Source organism: Vidua macroura, chromosome Z (assembly GCF_024509145.1).
Source record: "Vidua macroura isolate BioBank_ID:100142 chromosome Z, ASM2450914v1, whole genome shotgun sequence".
NCBI classification, from domain to species: domain Eukaryota; kingdom Metazoa; phylum Chordata; class Aves; order Passeriformes; family Viduidae; genus Vidua; species Vidua macroura.
The window spans coordinates 39,958,900-39,975,453 of record NC_071611.1 but is presented as its reverse complement, the minus strand read 5'-3'; the positions used below and the strand labels follow the sequence as shown (position 1 = coordinate 39,975,453).

The following is a 16,554-nucleotide window of genomic DNA, read 5'->3' as shown; positions in this document are numbered from 1 at the left end:
GGGCAGGAGGACTACTGCCCTTGCTATTCCTTCCTTCTGCAAAAGGAAAGGAGAATCCCAACATGTGAGGTCTTCAACAATGCGGAGAAAACTCCCACACAGAGCAAGTTACACTGTAAGCTTTTACATCGGTTTTCAAGGCTACAGGTATGAAGATCCTGATATCAGAGGGAGGAGCAAAGTATTTTATCAGTGTGTGCTTCAGGACTGTATCCTACAGCAGATGCATAAGAGATCCTGTCAGAACGGTGATTCAAAACTAACTGCACGCACATTTCCAAGAATGCCACCACACATGGCAGGACTCAAAAGCTACAATAATGTACACAAATATTTTCAACTCAACAATAAAAATGAATCAAAACCACATTTGGCTCTTCTGGGTGGAAGTGTTTTCTATTGTAAGAAATGAAAACGCCAAACAGGCCAAATCTTTTCGCACACAATGAAACTTCTCCCATAGCCTTTCTGGTTGGATGCCATCACAGGCATAAACCTCCATATGTGCTGCTGGGGTGAGTCATATTCAGTACAACCCCATGCTTCAGGAGAATTATACCATGCATAACTCTGTCCTACTGATTATGGCAGAGTAATACAATAATTTCCAGCGCAACAGAGCAAGACATATTTCATGACCATTGTTAAGTATATTAGCATGAAGGAAAATGAACAAGAAAAAAATTTTCTTACAACAAAATTTGGACCAAATATTTTCCAGATGCACGTCAGGAATGAATTTGTCTCACTGTTCTTAATTTCAGTATAGGTGAGAGATTTCCTTTTGAAATGTTTCCTTGCTGCCCTCCCAATTCTTCCTTGACTCTGCCTTTGTAATTCACTTCTATCATAAAACTGTAATCTGCAGATGGAATCAAAGGGATTCCCACCATACTAATAAAAGACATTGAGCAAAAGGAATAAAAGAGAGTGTGTGGGGAACTACTTTAACATACATTAAATCATATTTTGTAAGCCTCTAAAGGAATGTAAGGGAAGTAATATTAACTGTTTGGAAGGGGTTACTAACCCAGCAGGAAAGTAAAGATTACATATTTGAAGATTCTGAAGCGAATAAGCTATAGATACGTTTCTCACCATCTTCCAAAACTGTAAATTATATATTTAATCTGCATCTGTACCTTACCATTGTGTACGTACAAATGTGTATGTGCAAACCCATACAAAATGTTCTCCCTCTTCCATAATACACACAGACCACAGTAATTCTAATACTAATATACTGAATTTATTGACTAGGATTATTGACTCATCCTGAAAATACTTTAGAGTTTAATTCCAGTTTAAAGGAATAAGCGTTCCCTTTGCTACACACATCCCCTGAACTACATGCTTATACATTAAGCACAGGCCTGCATTTGTGAACCTTACAGTAAACCTGAGCCTTCAACATGAACTCTGCAGCAGGCTTACCTGAGCCTATAAGGAAGCCTGAACTACTAATCAAACTAATTGTAGACAAATACATAACTTTAATTATCAATTTTCATCATTATTTTTTGTGGCTCCAAGACTTCAGTCATTTCACATGGCTCCAGGGACTGAACATGCAGTCCCTGGTGCACAGGGGTGAACGGCTGAGTGTGCCTCTTCCTCCCAGGCATCTGAGAGGTCAGTGCAAACCCCCAGTCAGCAGCAACCTAACCCCTGAAGCCAGCCTCTGTCCTGCTAGCAGGACAGGACAGCTGTCCCCACAGGACAGCTAGCGGGGCAGTTTTTGTCCCAGGTCTGGGAGAGTTTCAAGCAAGAATCCTGTATCTGCTTGAAAGTCCACTCCCAGTCAGGGAGCTCAGTGAAGGCTGACCAGTCAGGTGGGAACCAAACAGTAGCAGTCTTTGAAAGCTAGAGAAGGTGAGGATTTAGATCCAAGGACAGCGTCACAGCACGTGTGACACAGGAGTCATTAAAAAACAGAAACCAACCAAGCAAAAATATTTCTAGAAAGTGCTCTGGACAGTGTGCTGCTGCCCACAAGTCCTGCTGGGGGATCTCCAGTGAATCCCCAGAACATATAAAGACTTTTACTGATCTTCAGACCTCATCTGGTGCACCCTCCACATGGTGTAGAACTCTTAAAATATTGTGGTAACCTGAAACATGCCATGAGCAGCAGGGCCAAAGAATCTGCCAGGTGAGTCCTGCAGTCAGTCTTTAAGGTCGGAAAGGCACAAGTGGAAGCTGGAGGGCCCCACTTGAGTGGCAGGAGTCAGAGAACAAATAAAGAGGTGAGATGGAAGGAGGGACCCCACAGGGTACAATGGGGAGAAAGAAGAGGACTGCTTCTGTTCAGTCATTTGCAAGTTGTAAGAATTGTGAAAGATCAAATGTTGCAGCTCAGCAAAGCATTTCAGACCAGGCTGAAAGCAAGCTCTCTTCCTGGACTGTCAGCATGGTGTGAAGAGTGGGGCTGGGGTGAACACTTGTCTTTTCCTGCTGTAAGCATGCTGCAATGCTCTCAGCATCAGGAAAGCCACACACACACACATTTGACAAGCATCTTTCCCCACACTGTGGTTTCCTCCAGCACTGACACATTTATTTCTCTCCATTCATTATATTTCCCCAAATGATACTTAAAAGGAAAGCTCTATTTAAAGCACCTGCCTCAGTGAATAGGGAATTAAAAGCCCTATGCTGTCAGACCTCAGTTATCTCACACAGTCCGGCATGTTAATGATTTCACAGCAGCTTAACATCAGCAGTGCAAGGCTGCTCCATCCACAGCCTATAGCACCATAATACCAGTTCTGCCTGCCACACACAGCATGATCTTTATCTGTCCAATTCTGGTGTTATTTTAACACTCTACAACAAGATATGTAAGAATTGTACAAAGGGCTTTGTACATCCATGGCTTTCTTGGAAAATACCTAAGGACTTTAACTTCACCCTACAGTTCACTTCTGGATTACATATTTTCTTTTTGCATTTGCATGACTTACTGGGGAAGCCTGTGGCTTCCCCAGAAAGTCATGCAAAACCCTCTAATAGAAAAAGTGTTTCTGATAAGCTCATACAGCCACACATTGCTAGATCGCACTTTAAAGCAATCTAACTACAAATCTGCACGTTCCAAAGCACTTTGCTTTGCTGCTCCATGATGCAAAGTCAGTTCATCCAGCCCAGACATGACTGTCCCAGATGTTTTACAAGCCATTTATCCCCACTGTGTCTTGTTATCTGTTGGTGACAATATCATGGCATGCATTCAGGTGTTTCACATGCACACATCCCCTGAAATTGCCATTTCCCCTAAAAGCATCTGTTATTTATGAGGTAGTCGACGGAGCTCCCAATGGCAGAAGTCTCTCGCTGCAAGGCACAGTGGGGTGAGAGGAAAACATCTTTGTTTAGTCCCTGAACAGTGTCTCTGCAAAAATATCAGAGAGTAAGCAACAGATTTGCTGCCCTGCAGACGTGGATAATTTTGGGTAAACCAGACCGCCAGCAGAAAACTGATTTCTTACCATGCCACAAAGCCCTCCTAAGGTGGTCCCAGAGGGCAAACCGCTCTCTACGCCGTCGGGAGGCAAAACTCAAGCTCTGTGGGCAGAGCTTTCACCCCGGCCTGCCGTTCCCATCCGTTGGAGTATGCTTGGCCCGGGGCTGCCGTGGCAGCACCGCAGTGGGTTTCCCCACGGGTGGGGACGAGCCGTGACTTTTCCCCTCCCGCAGGTCCTTCCCTCCGCGGGATTCCCACCGCCTCAGCCGCCACCGAACGCCATGGAGGAGCCCTGCCCGGCACTCCGCCGCCACTCACCCCTCTCTCCTGTCTGAAGGGCGCGGACGACGTCGTCGATGTCGAGGTGCCGGCTGGTCTCGTCGAAGCTGTGCACGGCCATGTGGAAAGCCTCCTCCTGGAAGACCACATGGACGCCCTCCATGGCGAAGTAGCAGCTGCGCTCGGGGTTGCTGTCGCTGTAAAGCAGCGTGGCGCGGTTCCACTGGTGGTGGCGGAAAAGGGCCAGCAGCATCTCTCCCATCTTGGCGTAGGCGGGCGCGACGCGGGTGAGGTGCGAGTACTCGCCGCCCTTGGCGCCGAAGCCGGCGGCCAGCGCGCCCGCCGACAGCATCGGCACGTTCCAGTGCGCGGCCAGCCGCGCCACCGGCGCCGCCGCGTACTCGCACACCGGCCCCAGCAGCAGGTCGGGGCGGCGGCGCTGCAGGGCCACCATGTCCACCAGGCTGAACAGGGCGCGGTTGCCGCACGCCGAGTCCTCGTAAGTGAGCTGGAAGGCGTAGCCGGGCGGCAGACCCGCGCCGCTCTCCCGCAGGCTCCGCACCGCGTACTCGATGGCTGGCCGCACCCGCCTCAGCGAGAAGAGGTAGGCGTCGTCCTGCGGCAGCAGCACCAGCACTCGGATCAGCTTCTCCTCCTCCTCCTCGCCCAGCGCCGCCCGCGCCGCCAGCACGCAGCAGAGGCTGCCGAGCAGCCAGGGCGGCATCGCGCCCGCCCCCCCGGAGGCGCCCGAGCTCCGGCAAACTTTTCGCCCCCCACTTCCCCGCCCGCCTCGAAATTGTTCGGTCGTGCTTTATTTCTCAGGTGTTTGGCGGATTCACAACCTGCCCCTCCCCACCCCGCTGGCGGGTCACGGACGGAGCATCTTGGCTCTGCTTTTCTCGTTCTCTTATAGATGGACGACTACTACTGTGCTCACTTTCCCCCCCCCCCCCCACGCCGGATCCCCGCGGGGCTGCCAGGCTGCGCCCTCCCCGCTTAAGTAACGCGGGAACGGCGGCGGCGCCTCCGCACGCCCGGCGCGGCGCGGCCGGGTTTGTGCGCAGGGAGGAGCCGGCTCAGGCGCTCCCTCCCGCCCGCCCCCTCCCTGCGGCCCTCTCGCCCGCCCTCTCCCTGCGGCCTTCCCGCCCCGCACACCTCCGCGGGCGAGCGGGGGTTGTCCTTATCGCATACATCGAACATTGATGTGTGTGTTTCGCCTACCTTCCTGCTCGGCTGCTGCCCTCCCTTGCCAAGCGAGTCTCCGCACAAGGGCCCGGGGAGTAAAGGATCCCATTGCACTTCCATTTTTTTCTTAAATACTTTTTGGGGGTTGTTCCAGCCTGCTTAAGCTGTCTTTTACTGCATAAGGAAGCCTTTTGAAGCACCCCGAGGGCTCAGGGATTCGGCGCTCGGCAAGGCTGTGGGATTTCGGGAAGGAGGGCTTGCAGCACCAGCGCCAGGGGATGCAGACGGCAGCCTGGCGGGCGCTGCGGCAGGACACAAGCAGGGCTGCCCTGCTCCCATCTCCTCACCGGGAAAGGTGCCCATGCACAGCATAAGCCTGCGGGGAAGTTGACAGTGGATCTGTGGCTCCTACCTGTGTCCCCTACATGTGTCCCTTTGGAATCTTTCTGAGCACCCCGTGCGAAGAAGGTCTGCATGCCGGGCTTTGTCATTTCCCACAGAGTTGAGAGACAGAGTTTCATGCCCCAAGCAACAAAGTTTAACCCCAGTGAAGGAGAGGTCTGAGATAATTTTACTGGGAAAAAAAAGAACTTTTGGAATTACTGGGACAACACTGCCTAGACATAAGAGCATCCCTGTTCAGTTCTACTCACTGGCCTAAAACTACTATGCTTCAGATTTTGTTAGCCTTTTCTGGAATAAAGTGATGTGAAATGTGCAAGATGTTTTGTGAAAGAGGCTTTGGAACACCTGATGCTTTCTGACTGCAACATCCTAAAGGATGGCTCTCTATGGAGCTTTGTGTGCCCTGCAGCAGCACGCATTCTGAAAGCCAGAGCAGGGCTGCACAGTTTGATGTTTTATGGTTGCTAGAGAGTGCTAGGTTTGTGTTCAAAAGGGGAGAGAACTGCTCCTGGCTTTACAGAAGGGGTTTGTTTAATTCAGCACAGAGGTCGTTGTCAGGGCAGTATGTGTAAACTGAACTTTTGTTGCTGCCTTCGCTATGCAGGCTGTGAATGGGAAACCTGCACTCCTGTGGTGACCATCTGCTCACCTTTAAGATGCCTTAATTAAAAAAAGAAAGCTCAAAGTGCTTGTGCAATTACAACTGAGAAGTGGAATGAATACAGCAGATAACATGATGTACAAAAATAATCGTCAACATTTATCTAACAAGGCTCGGTAAAATAAAGAAGCTCAGAAATTCAAAGATGGGTAGTGTCTCTGAGAAATGTGCCTCTCGTAGTTTTATTTGATTACTAAATCAAACTTCAGAGTAATATTGAAGATTACATAAACATCCACCCTGGTGAAGCTGGTTTTGTGTGTTCTTGTGCTGTAAGTTATGTCAGGCATTTTTTGTCGTAAATGACTCTGTGTAACATAGAGGAGATTAAACAGAATGGTACAATATACAATGCGCCAGCCATCTTTACCACAAAGCTTGCAAAAACATTTTCTTAAGACACATTTTGAAATGCTGATCTTTGTAGTCTTTGCTTTATGGTGACCCAACAGATGTGTTTACAGCACTAAAATCTGGTTGGTTCTCTCTTGATTTCCTACTTCCCCTAGCAGAATATCTTTTTCATTTTACATGTGAGCTCCATACTCTCCTAGCTGTCTTATTTCAGCGTAAGCTGTGTAAACACAACAGAAGAGATAGTAACCCCATAAATCACAGGACTGCTGTCCCTTTACATGGGCTGCTCCTTGTGAGGTAAAGTACTGCTGGGAAGGAATAAGAGTGGGAGAAGCAGGGCCAGCATGAGGCAAAACAAGAAACAAAAGTTATCAAGCCAGTACTGTGTAACAGTAGTAGTGTCAGAGTCCAATTTCAATGTTTTCATAAAAACATTTGGCCCACAGAATGTGGTTCTTGCTCACCTGAGAAACTGCATTCAATGTTATGGGAATCAGTGTCTCTGTGGGCCTAGAGTGCTATAAACATTTCTGTTCCCCTTTACCCTAAGTGTTTTTGTAAAGAAGAATCCCAGCCTGTGATGGACTTATTTTTTCTGAGCCAAGAAGTTAAGTATGAGAATTTACTTGTTAATCCCAATTCAAAATGTCACTTACTACACCATCATCAGTTCACTTACAGTATTTTCCATAGCTATAAATTCAACATTTCTCCACAGACATTATTTTTTTAAGCTACATAAATGCTTTTTAATAGGAACAAATCTGCAGCTGCAGATTTGTAGCAGGCAGAATGCCCGCAGACTGCAGTGAGAACAGAGATTTCAGAATAGCCCATTAAGAACTAAAGTAATTTCGGACACAGGCTATTTTCTCCCCAGAAATAACTCAAATACAAGTCAAGAATCACTTGACTCGCTCCAGCTAGCATTAGCAGCAGCCTGAGCTGCCTGATGCCAATTCAGAATTTTTTTCATAGATGGGTTCGCTGAAAACACAGTCCCACCTACAGGCTGAAAAGATGAAACGCCTGTACTGCAAATATATCCTGCCACTCATATTTGCAAACTCTTTCCCTGTTTTCCAAGAAATCTTGAATTATCTTCTTATTTTAAGGAATCTGTACTCTTTTGGAACACATCTGAAGGATTTCTGAATGTATCATGATCTATCTTGTGTCTCTTTCTGTGTTCTGTGACCTTACCTTCATATACTTCTGTTATGTAAAAAATCAACATGGTTTTGAGGTGAAAATACTGCAGCATGAATACCCAAGTTGAGCAAATCTGATGCTAAAAAAAACAGATGGAAATGTGAATTTTTTTTTCTTGTAAGTGACACCAACTTTTGTGGAGATACAAGAACTGCAAGGTCACAAAAGTGCACACAAAACATAGATGTATATACATACAGATATATATATACACACATGCATAGTAATAACACATTGCTGCTGTTGCTATCTCAACAGCGTCCACTTACAGCAGAAAGTAAAGGCAGGCAGGTAGATGTCATTTTCATTTTATGAATGAGATGCTAGGATGAAAAACACTGGCCCCCATTCTTTTCTGTTCCATAAATAATAAACTTCTTGTCATGAATGTTTAAGGAGGAACAATACTTCTTTTCTGCAGCCTGACACTCCTGACAACATGCAACATGGGAAAAATGCAGCTTTATACACAGCAAAGACTAGTTGCATTAATGTTTTACAGAAGAGTTGTGTTTCCACTGAAGCGTATGAAAGAACATAATGGTGAGAATTTGACATCACAACCTTCCAGGTAACTTTTATTTTTAAGAAAGATGTCTTTGCAATTATTTTCAGTTTAAAAAAGTATACCTACACTACCTATTTTGCAAGTACTTGTAGTAAGGATAGAAATATTAAAAATGCAACTATTGCATTCTTTTTAACAGTGTAACCTTATACATTACCTTGAGTCATACTGGGTCTCTGCTAAACTCACTTTCCTTTTCTGACGGGACTATGTTAGAAAATACTCACTTTGTTTAGGCAACCAATTTCTGTATTTAGAGACAATATCTGGGTATAATAATGCTTGGGTATAGAACAGATATTTTTTGCTAACTAAACTAAATTAGGAGGGTCTAACTAAAATAAATTGGTTTGGATCCAAGTTGTTCCTGTGATTTTCACTTTTGTTTTCATTTCCATGTCTTAAGTTAGCACTGGATGGTCACTGGAGTGCACAGGATAGTGGCCACCTTTTTCCTCATGTGCATCTGCCTCCATCAAACAGTTGTATCATAGTTTGACATAAAGAATGAGTGGCGAAATACAAACACCAGCTGTACCTTACCAATATAATGGCATTTCTGTCCAGAGGATTTTAAAGGTTTTGGAGAGCAAAGATCTTTTCTGCTTAAGATCTAGTAACCCTACAATATGTACTCATATTGCTTGTAAAAAATAGTTAGGAATACTATCAGAGTGTCCCTCAAAAAGAGAGTTGGGATCAGACATCCCAGACCTCGGACAACCAAGTAGCTGCATTGCTGTTATGTGTAATCTCAAGACAGGAACTATTCCAAAGTCCACTTTCACATGTATTCCCATAAAAGAGGAACAGAAGTCTCACAGCATAAAGAAACCAGACATCTATGTTTTGTCTGGATATTCAGCCCTGCAGGATGTGTCAGTTTACACAATAATATCGTCCCAGGAACTGATTGATCTTTAGAAATATTCTAAGGCAAAATGTGGATTATTTTTCTAACTAAATCAGCTCATTGATATGGTTTGTGGTTGTGTTGGCACAGCAGAGCAAGAGATCTGAAACAACAGCAGCAAGATGCCAGAGATGAGACAGGAACTCCTTAGTGGAAATTAGTACTGAGATCTCCGTATGTCTTTTCTCTTGCATGTTAGTTAATGATTAAATTACAGGGAATGCATGGAAAAAACATTTTTAATACTATTGGCAGATGTTATTCCACTGAGCTGATACAAAAATATTTTAAATATTTAATTAAATAAAAATAAATTATATTAAATAAACTTGTGCTTCATTAGTTCTGCAATTTCCAGTTTATTAAAGCACTAATGTGGTTAAAAAAAATTAATGTATGGACTTGGTGGAATACACAGTTGTCATATGTCATCACACAGGAATGGGAACAAATGAGATTACTGAGTGAGGACAAAAGCTCCAGGAACAGATGAGTTGATGGAGGAAGACAAAGTACAGAGCAGAGTGGGATGCCAACAGTCAATAAAGAGATACAACAAAGCAAATAAAAAAAGGAGACCTTATAATTAATGGCAAACTGGCCATTTCACACATCAGGTAATATAATTTATTATACCAAGATGGATAAGGGCTCAAAAAATAAAACGAACAGTGCTTCACAAGTTCTAGCTCCTGCTAAAAGGCAGGAACTCAGCAGTGCATATTTCTGTCACAAGAGCAGGAGGAAATTGAGGTGTCCTCATGCTCTATGCAGAGAGAGAAAGACCTTTTGGAAGTGTGGCTTCTATTTGCACACTGATAACAGAGACCTCTGGAAAGTGATATATTCTTTATGTGCAGTTTGTCATGTATTTCTTAAGAACCTGCTTGTTCTTTCCATTGGTTTTATATTTTGCTCTTTCTGACAGCATAAGTGCTTTTATCACACACACACAGACAAAAAAAACCTCCTTGAAAATATTTAACTCATTCTCCTGTATGTACACTTGTAGACTAAGGTCAAAAGGACATAAACATTCCTTGTAAAAAAAAAAAAAATTCCTTATGTCTTTTGCTGCCAAAGCAGACAGAAAGAGCAAACACATGCAGTGGTGGAAATGTTAGCAGGAATTAGACATCTTTCTGAAGAAGTAAGCAATTCTTCACTTTCCTTTTCCTCTTAAATTTTTCCAACAGTTTTCACATTAAAAAGGGACAGAAAATATTGTGGTTTAATTCTTTTTGTCTTCAACCTTGTTATACTGTTCTTCTTTTAACACCAGACAGATCTTTTTTGGCACATGTGTTTGGCCAATTTAATTTTCTCAAAGGCAGCTGGGAGCAGGTCCAACACAGGACAGAGAAGTGCAAGACCCCAAAGTAATTTGTAGCAGAAGCAGGACTATTGGGTTATTGTGTACAACTGCCAAAATCAATAGGACTGCCATGAGTAAAAAATAAAGGCAAAAAAGAAAAAAGACTTAAGGTCATGCCCATTCTGGCAATAGCTGATGTGACAAATGGGGCTTTCTGGCTGGTTTTGGCTGCCAGACTTTACTGCCCTTCCAGATATGTCAGGACAAGTGCTTGTGTAATTGCTATTTACTCTCATTCTGTCAGCCTGATTTGAGTGTAAAAGGTGTTTCTGCTAAACTAGGTCACTAAAACTGGCCTAAGGAGCGGATCCACATGAAGAAATGCCAAGAGGCTGGAGGGGGTGATAATCTCTGGTGGAGAAAACAGCTCCAGGTGAACTGCAATAACAATTTTCTTATCCCAAGGCAGCTGCGCTTGAGATGGCATATTAAGCTCAGGTGATACAGATGATAAAATACACAAATAAATGTAGAAAATTTGTATATTTTACTATATTTCCTCCTCTTGTGGTTAACCCTTGGTGTCAATATTAACTGTGCCATTGTTTAAAGGAGTGATTGAACCTATGATGTTTGTGAAAGGAAAGCTTTAAGTAGCAGCATGGGCTGTGTACAATGAATGATGCAGTGCTTTCCTTGTGAGGGAGAATCACAAGAAGACGGAGCCAGAATCATGCCAAACTAATGGAGACACATCAGGGAGACACATCAAATGAGAGCAATGAGAAGTGCTAGTTGAATTTATTAAAACAAAAAGCTCTGAATTAATACAGGCTGCATTAATTACTGACCACTTCCATGATTAAATGAAACTGTGTTAAACTAAAAGGATATTTCAAGCTGGTTCTACCCTGATTTTACCCTGTGTTTGGTTCTTGCCCAAAAAGTCATTAGCTGTTAATGAGGGAGGAAAGAGTACATGTTAAAACCTATGACCAATGAACTGAAGAGGTAGTTTGAAATTAAAGGAACAATTTGCTACTGCCCAGTGCTTTTGTGTTCAGGTAAATGTACAGAAAAACAAGACACAGTATGGAATGGAGCTGCTCTTCCTAAAAAGCCACCAGCTGAAGGCAACTGAGCAATACTGTGCTGTCATATCAAATGAAGTGCTCTGTGTCAGGTCTGAGCAATAATCCTCTCTGCTCTACAGGAATATGTGCTTGTTTTGAGCGCCATTGCTTTGAGAAAATCACAGACTGGAGAGCTGAGAAGGGAAGAACCATCTGGAAGCATGTTTCCTAGGACAGATTAAAATATTAAGATTGCTTAGGAAAGAAAATACTGAAAAGATATGTTGTGGTCCTTCCATATGGAGCAAATGTTTCAAAGACAGTGATGAGTTGGTTTTTCTGTTCCATGCTATTGCCAAGACATCCCATCCCATTCTTCTAGGTGAATTGTGAATAATTTAAACTTTGTATGTCCCCTTGGAATATCTTTTTCCTCTGACCAGCACCTAAGAATGGAGTCCCTTCTGTCCTCTATCCCTGTAGTTATAAAACTTTGAAATAATTTTCCAGTTTAGTATTATTTTTAGTAATGTTCCAAATACTTTCAAGTGAAAAGAACACAAAGAAAAAAGCTTTTATATAACTTGCCACAAGAAGTGTGACAAAATTCATAGTTATAATGTACCTCTTTTCATCAGCTTTCATGTGTTCTTTTATTGAAGCAAAATTACTGGATTGTGTTCATGAAACATCACTAAAAAGGGATGTTAATGAGAACATCACCAGAACATTTGAGTCATGACTAAAAAGAGAAACCAAGAACACACTTCTCAAATAAAATAAGTTTCACTGGAAATGTGTAAAATTAGGTCATTACTGCAATGAAAAATACAGTCGAAGAGAAAAAAAAAATCCTAGAATGCAATATCTGACTTCCCTGTGTTGTCTGCAATTTCCTCCCAAAATTGTCAGATGGAGCATTAGGAGAAGATAAAGCAAGCATTTTTCATTTGGTATCTGGAGATAATTTCTAGTGCTATGGATTATGACAGATATTGCCTGGAATAAGAAATTGAGTCTGGAAATTCAAAGGTTATGGACTGCACCTGAGAAATTACTGGATAAAGCATTTCCTGCTTCTAATGGCATTATGTAGAAAATTATTCCATGTCCCATGTCATGCCATGGTGTGGAGGACTGCACCCACAAAGATGGAGGAACACTTCGATCTCAATCATGTGAAAATCAGTCCATTTTCTGGTAAGAGTACCAGAAAGGGTTTTTTTTGGTGTTTTTGGTTGGTTGGTTGGTTTGGTTTGGGTTTTTTTTTTGTGCTAGTTATTTCTTAAATTTTAGAAATTATAAAATTTATCTTCTAATTGTATAGGTATTACATAAATATATCCATGATCTGCCATTACAGAAAAAGATAATGTTATTCTGAAGGAAAAATTATCAGTGATAGCTATAAGAAAAAAGGGAATTCCATTATTACAAACATATCTGTAAAACCCCACATTCTCAGACTTCGAATTCTGAAATGCACACTAAAATGAATAATATTATTATAATATAATAATATAATATATATTATATATATACACTATATACTAGATACTATATACTAGATACTATATACTATCTTATATATGATATATGTTTATGTTATATGTTATATATAATATTATGTATTATATATTATATAATAATTCAGGGGGTAAGAGCAAAAGGTTAACAATAAAGTAGTTTGTATTCTGGAAAATTACATATATTACAAAAAAAGTTTTATGTAGTGCAATAATTTGTTGATGCTCAGTTAAAGTAAAATCTAGTTTTAATTTGGTTACAAAAAGGATGCATCCAAGATCCAGAAGTTTGGCAAAAAAAAGTATACCCATGTGATTTTTAACATGGTATTTAAGGACAGTCAAGGACACAGGATTTTAACTTTTTTCAAAATTTATCATCCCTCCTCCTCACTACACAAAATAGCTAGCATTTTATTTTCCTTGTAAAATGACTGATGCCTCACTGTTTGATAACCTACAAACAGGAAATGGAAGGCAGGGGCTTGGGATCCACATCTCACAGCCGAATCGTAAGACAGAATGGAGACCAGAATGGGAGTCACATCTGCAGACAGCACATCTTTTTCTGTGATCAGTATCCAAAATAAAAGCTTTAAATGAAAAACAAGAGTTTTAAGTGCAAATCCTACTGGAAAATAGGATTATAGAATAATCTGCTATTATACTGTGAAGCAGGGGCAGTTCATCCTAAAGGTAGGAGTTTGGAAAAGTATCTTAATCCTAGATACATCAATTAATAATGGATTAACAAATGGCATGTCTGAGCTCTACAAAAAGAACACAGGAAAGAGCTGAGTTTGTTTGGATGCATGCACATCTACTACTTTTTTTTGATGTGAGACAAGATATTGCTGGCTCAGCTACACATGCTAAATGCTAAAACATTTAACCAAGTGAACTAGGGGTAAAATTGAGATGCAGGGGAAATGAGACATGAGTTATAATTGGTATGTTTGTTATGAAGAAGCAGAAAGCCAAATCTTGTTTTATTGAAGGGAGAAAAAGCCAGGGAGGAGGGGAAGGGAAAATCACCCAGCATCTCCCTCCTTTAAAAGGCTTAAGGATTCCTAGTAGAAGTCTGATGCTCATCTGATGTCACGGAGTGAACCCTAGTTTGAAGTTTCACCTGGAATGTGTAACCTCTGATCTCAGCACCTGTAACTATGAGCAATGAAACTGGTTGTCTCCTACATTTTACCAAATACACCCTTATTTTTCTTTACTCAAAAAACCTGCCTGGCCATGAGTAATTTGAATGCATTATCTGCACTGCTGCAGGTATGAAGTGGGTAAGAGGGGAAAGTGGAGAGGACCTGCATCCTGGGGGACAGAGGTGGGATGAGGCTCTCTCTGTGATGTGTGTTTTCAGTTTGCAAAAGGTCTGGTTTTCTGCTGTTAGCGAGGATTTTCTCCCTAGCATGCACAAGCGTGTATCTCTCCTGGAAAAAGCAGAAACAAGCCCAGTATTTGGGCAAAACTTTAGGTGCATGAAGACCACCAGACTACAAATGATAGTGGCTGTACACAAAGCTATCAAGGATATAGTACCAAACCAAAATTGTCTCTTTTTTTGTGTGAAATACCAGTTATTTTGATTGACCTCCTGAAAAGAGAAGTATTTTAATAAGAAGTCACCAGAAACTGAAGTAATATCAAAAGTCAAGGCTTAGATTTAACTTTCTTCACACGTTCCAGTTTTAATCAGGGCTTCAGTTATTTTCAAAATATTTACATTTAATATAAAATTTATTTTTTTATTCATCTTCACACATTTTTCAATTTCTAACTATATATTTCTAAGACTGTTATACTAGACTTCTAAAAAGTTTACTCCTTTGTTGCATTAGCCCAGGGGAAATTAATACAAGAGAAAACTGCACAAAAGTATTTCAGTTCTTAAACATGAGATTCTCATATTTGTATGTTTTCTTAATTTTGAGATAACTCTTTGCTTGAAGTGGGCTTATGGAAATCCACTGGACCTGGAATTTAAATGATATATTTTAAACCCTCAACATAAATGGGTGGCATTCATAAAATTTTATTTTCAAATTAATTCAGAGTTTGTGAAATTAGCAAATACTCTACAGTGAATAGGGTTGATTTAATGTACACAAATATAAACAAATGCAGACATTTTACAGAAAGCCTAGTGCTGTATTACAAGTCAGATAGTTTCCCTCGAGCAGCTGGTGCAAGTAAATGGTGTAAATGTGTTACATTAATTGCTCTAAATTTTTATTTGCACTTTGACTTCATTGTGATCTTTAGTTTTCCTAAATGAAATATAAGCCAAGTAACCCTGCAATTCCACTAGAAATTTCTGACCACATTTTTCCCAACAAACTTCTCATGAACCAGAAACATCTATTCATTGCTGATAATCATTAAAGCACACTGAAATCAATTTACACTCTTAGACCATGGCTGAATTTATCCGCACATCATTAATTACACTGCTTAAGAGCGAAGTCAGTAAAACGTTCATTTAGTTTTGTGCTTTTTGCCATAAAACCTACTTCCTAAAGCCAAGAGCTGAGCAGAATTTGTGTCTCAGCAGATCAGCGTGTTTCTCTGCTGCCATCTTCTGGCACAAGAGACAGTTCTACAGTTTCTCAACTGCTTTAGAATAGCTTTTTCTCTTGACCATCAGTATACATTTTTGTTCCATTTTGGCCTAACATAATTTAGCTATAAGTTTTCCAATGTTCTGTCTCTTAGGCACTTGTAATTTTTCCACCCGAAAAAGATTTTAGGAGATTTGCAAATATAAAGATTAGTATTATAAAACAGATGCCCTTTGTATTACTTAACATTGTATTTCTAGAAAAGATCCTACATATATTATTAAATTTAACTGTTTAATAAATGTTTTTGCCAATATTTATGCTGTTCATACTTTACTTTCAGACAACAAATGAACTATCCAGATCTAGTCCTGATTCTGTCTTTAAGTTCTTATTTACTACACCTTCTCATTTTCATGTTTTAACAAATAGATTAAAATATTTGCATTATTTTATTTGCATTATTTTTTATATTATTTAAAATATTTGCATTATTTTAAATGTCTCCTACATTTGTGGAGAAATAGCCCAGTGATGTTCTCTCAACCATCCTTCACCACTACATAACCACATATTTGAAAGCTACATAAAACATCCTTTTTTTTCCTGACATTTTGGCTTATAACGCTTAAGTCCGTGGAGGATGAGGTGCCCCGATATCCATCTGGGCACATTTTAGACACTCTGAACTCCCCAATCACTGCTGCAGATGAAGAGAAGGCAGCTATTCCAGGAGGCAGAAGGGGTGTTGGGTCCCCTGCAGGCCTGCAGGCAGCAGACCTCCATGGCAAGACCTGACCCGTGATTTACTCTCTTCTAAGTAAGGATGTTATGCCAGGATTTCCTGAAAACACGAAATCTGGCAATGAACATCTTGCTTAAACTGAATGAGTTCACTGGTAGTATGCCTAAGGTTACCAAACACACATAAGGCCTTGAGACTGGCCACTCTGGAAGTACAGAGCCACCATGAGATTGTGCTGCAAGATAGTAACCTTCCTAAATGAAAATATAATAATTATTATTA

The 16,554-nt window shown here is 41.3% G+C and overlaps 1 protein-coding gene across 1 annotated transcript in view; it reads right to left on the bottom strand.

Annotated features, from left to right (window-relative positions):
• Positions 1-4,466, bottom strand: part of NPR3 (natriuretic peptide receptor 3) — a 37,782-nt gene extending 33,316 nt beyond the window's left edge. The window contains exon 1 of the mRNA XM_054003092.1: positions 3,782-4,466. Within this exon, the coding sequence (XP_053859067.1) occupies positions 3,782-4,466 (685 nt within the window). The remainder of the gene's footprint in view (positions 1-3,781) is intronic.
• Positions 4,467-16,554: the final 12,088 nt, after the last annotated feature.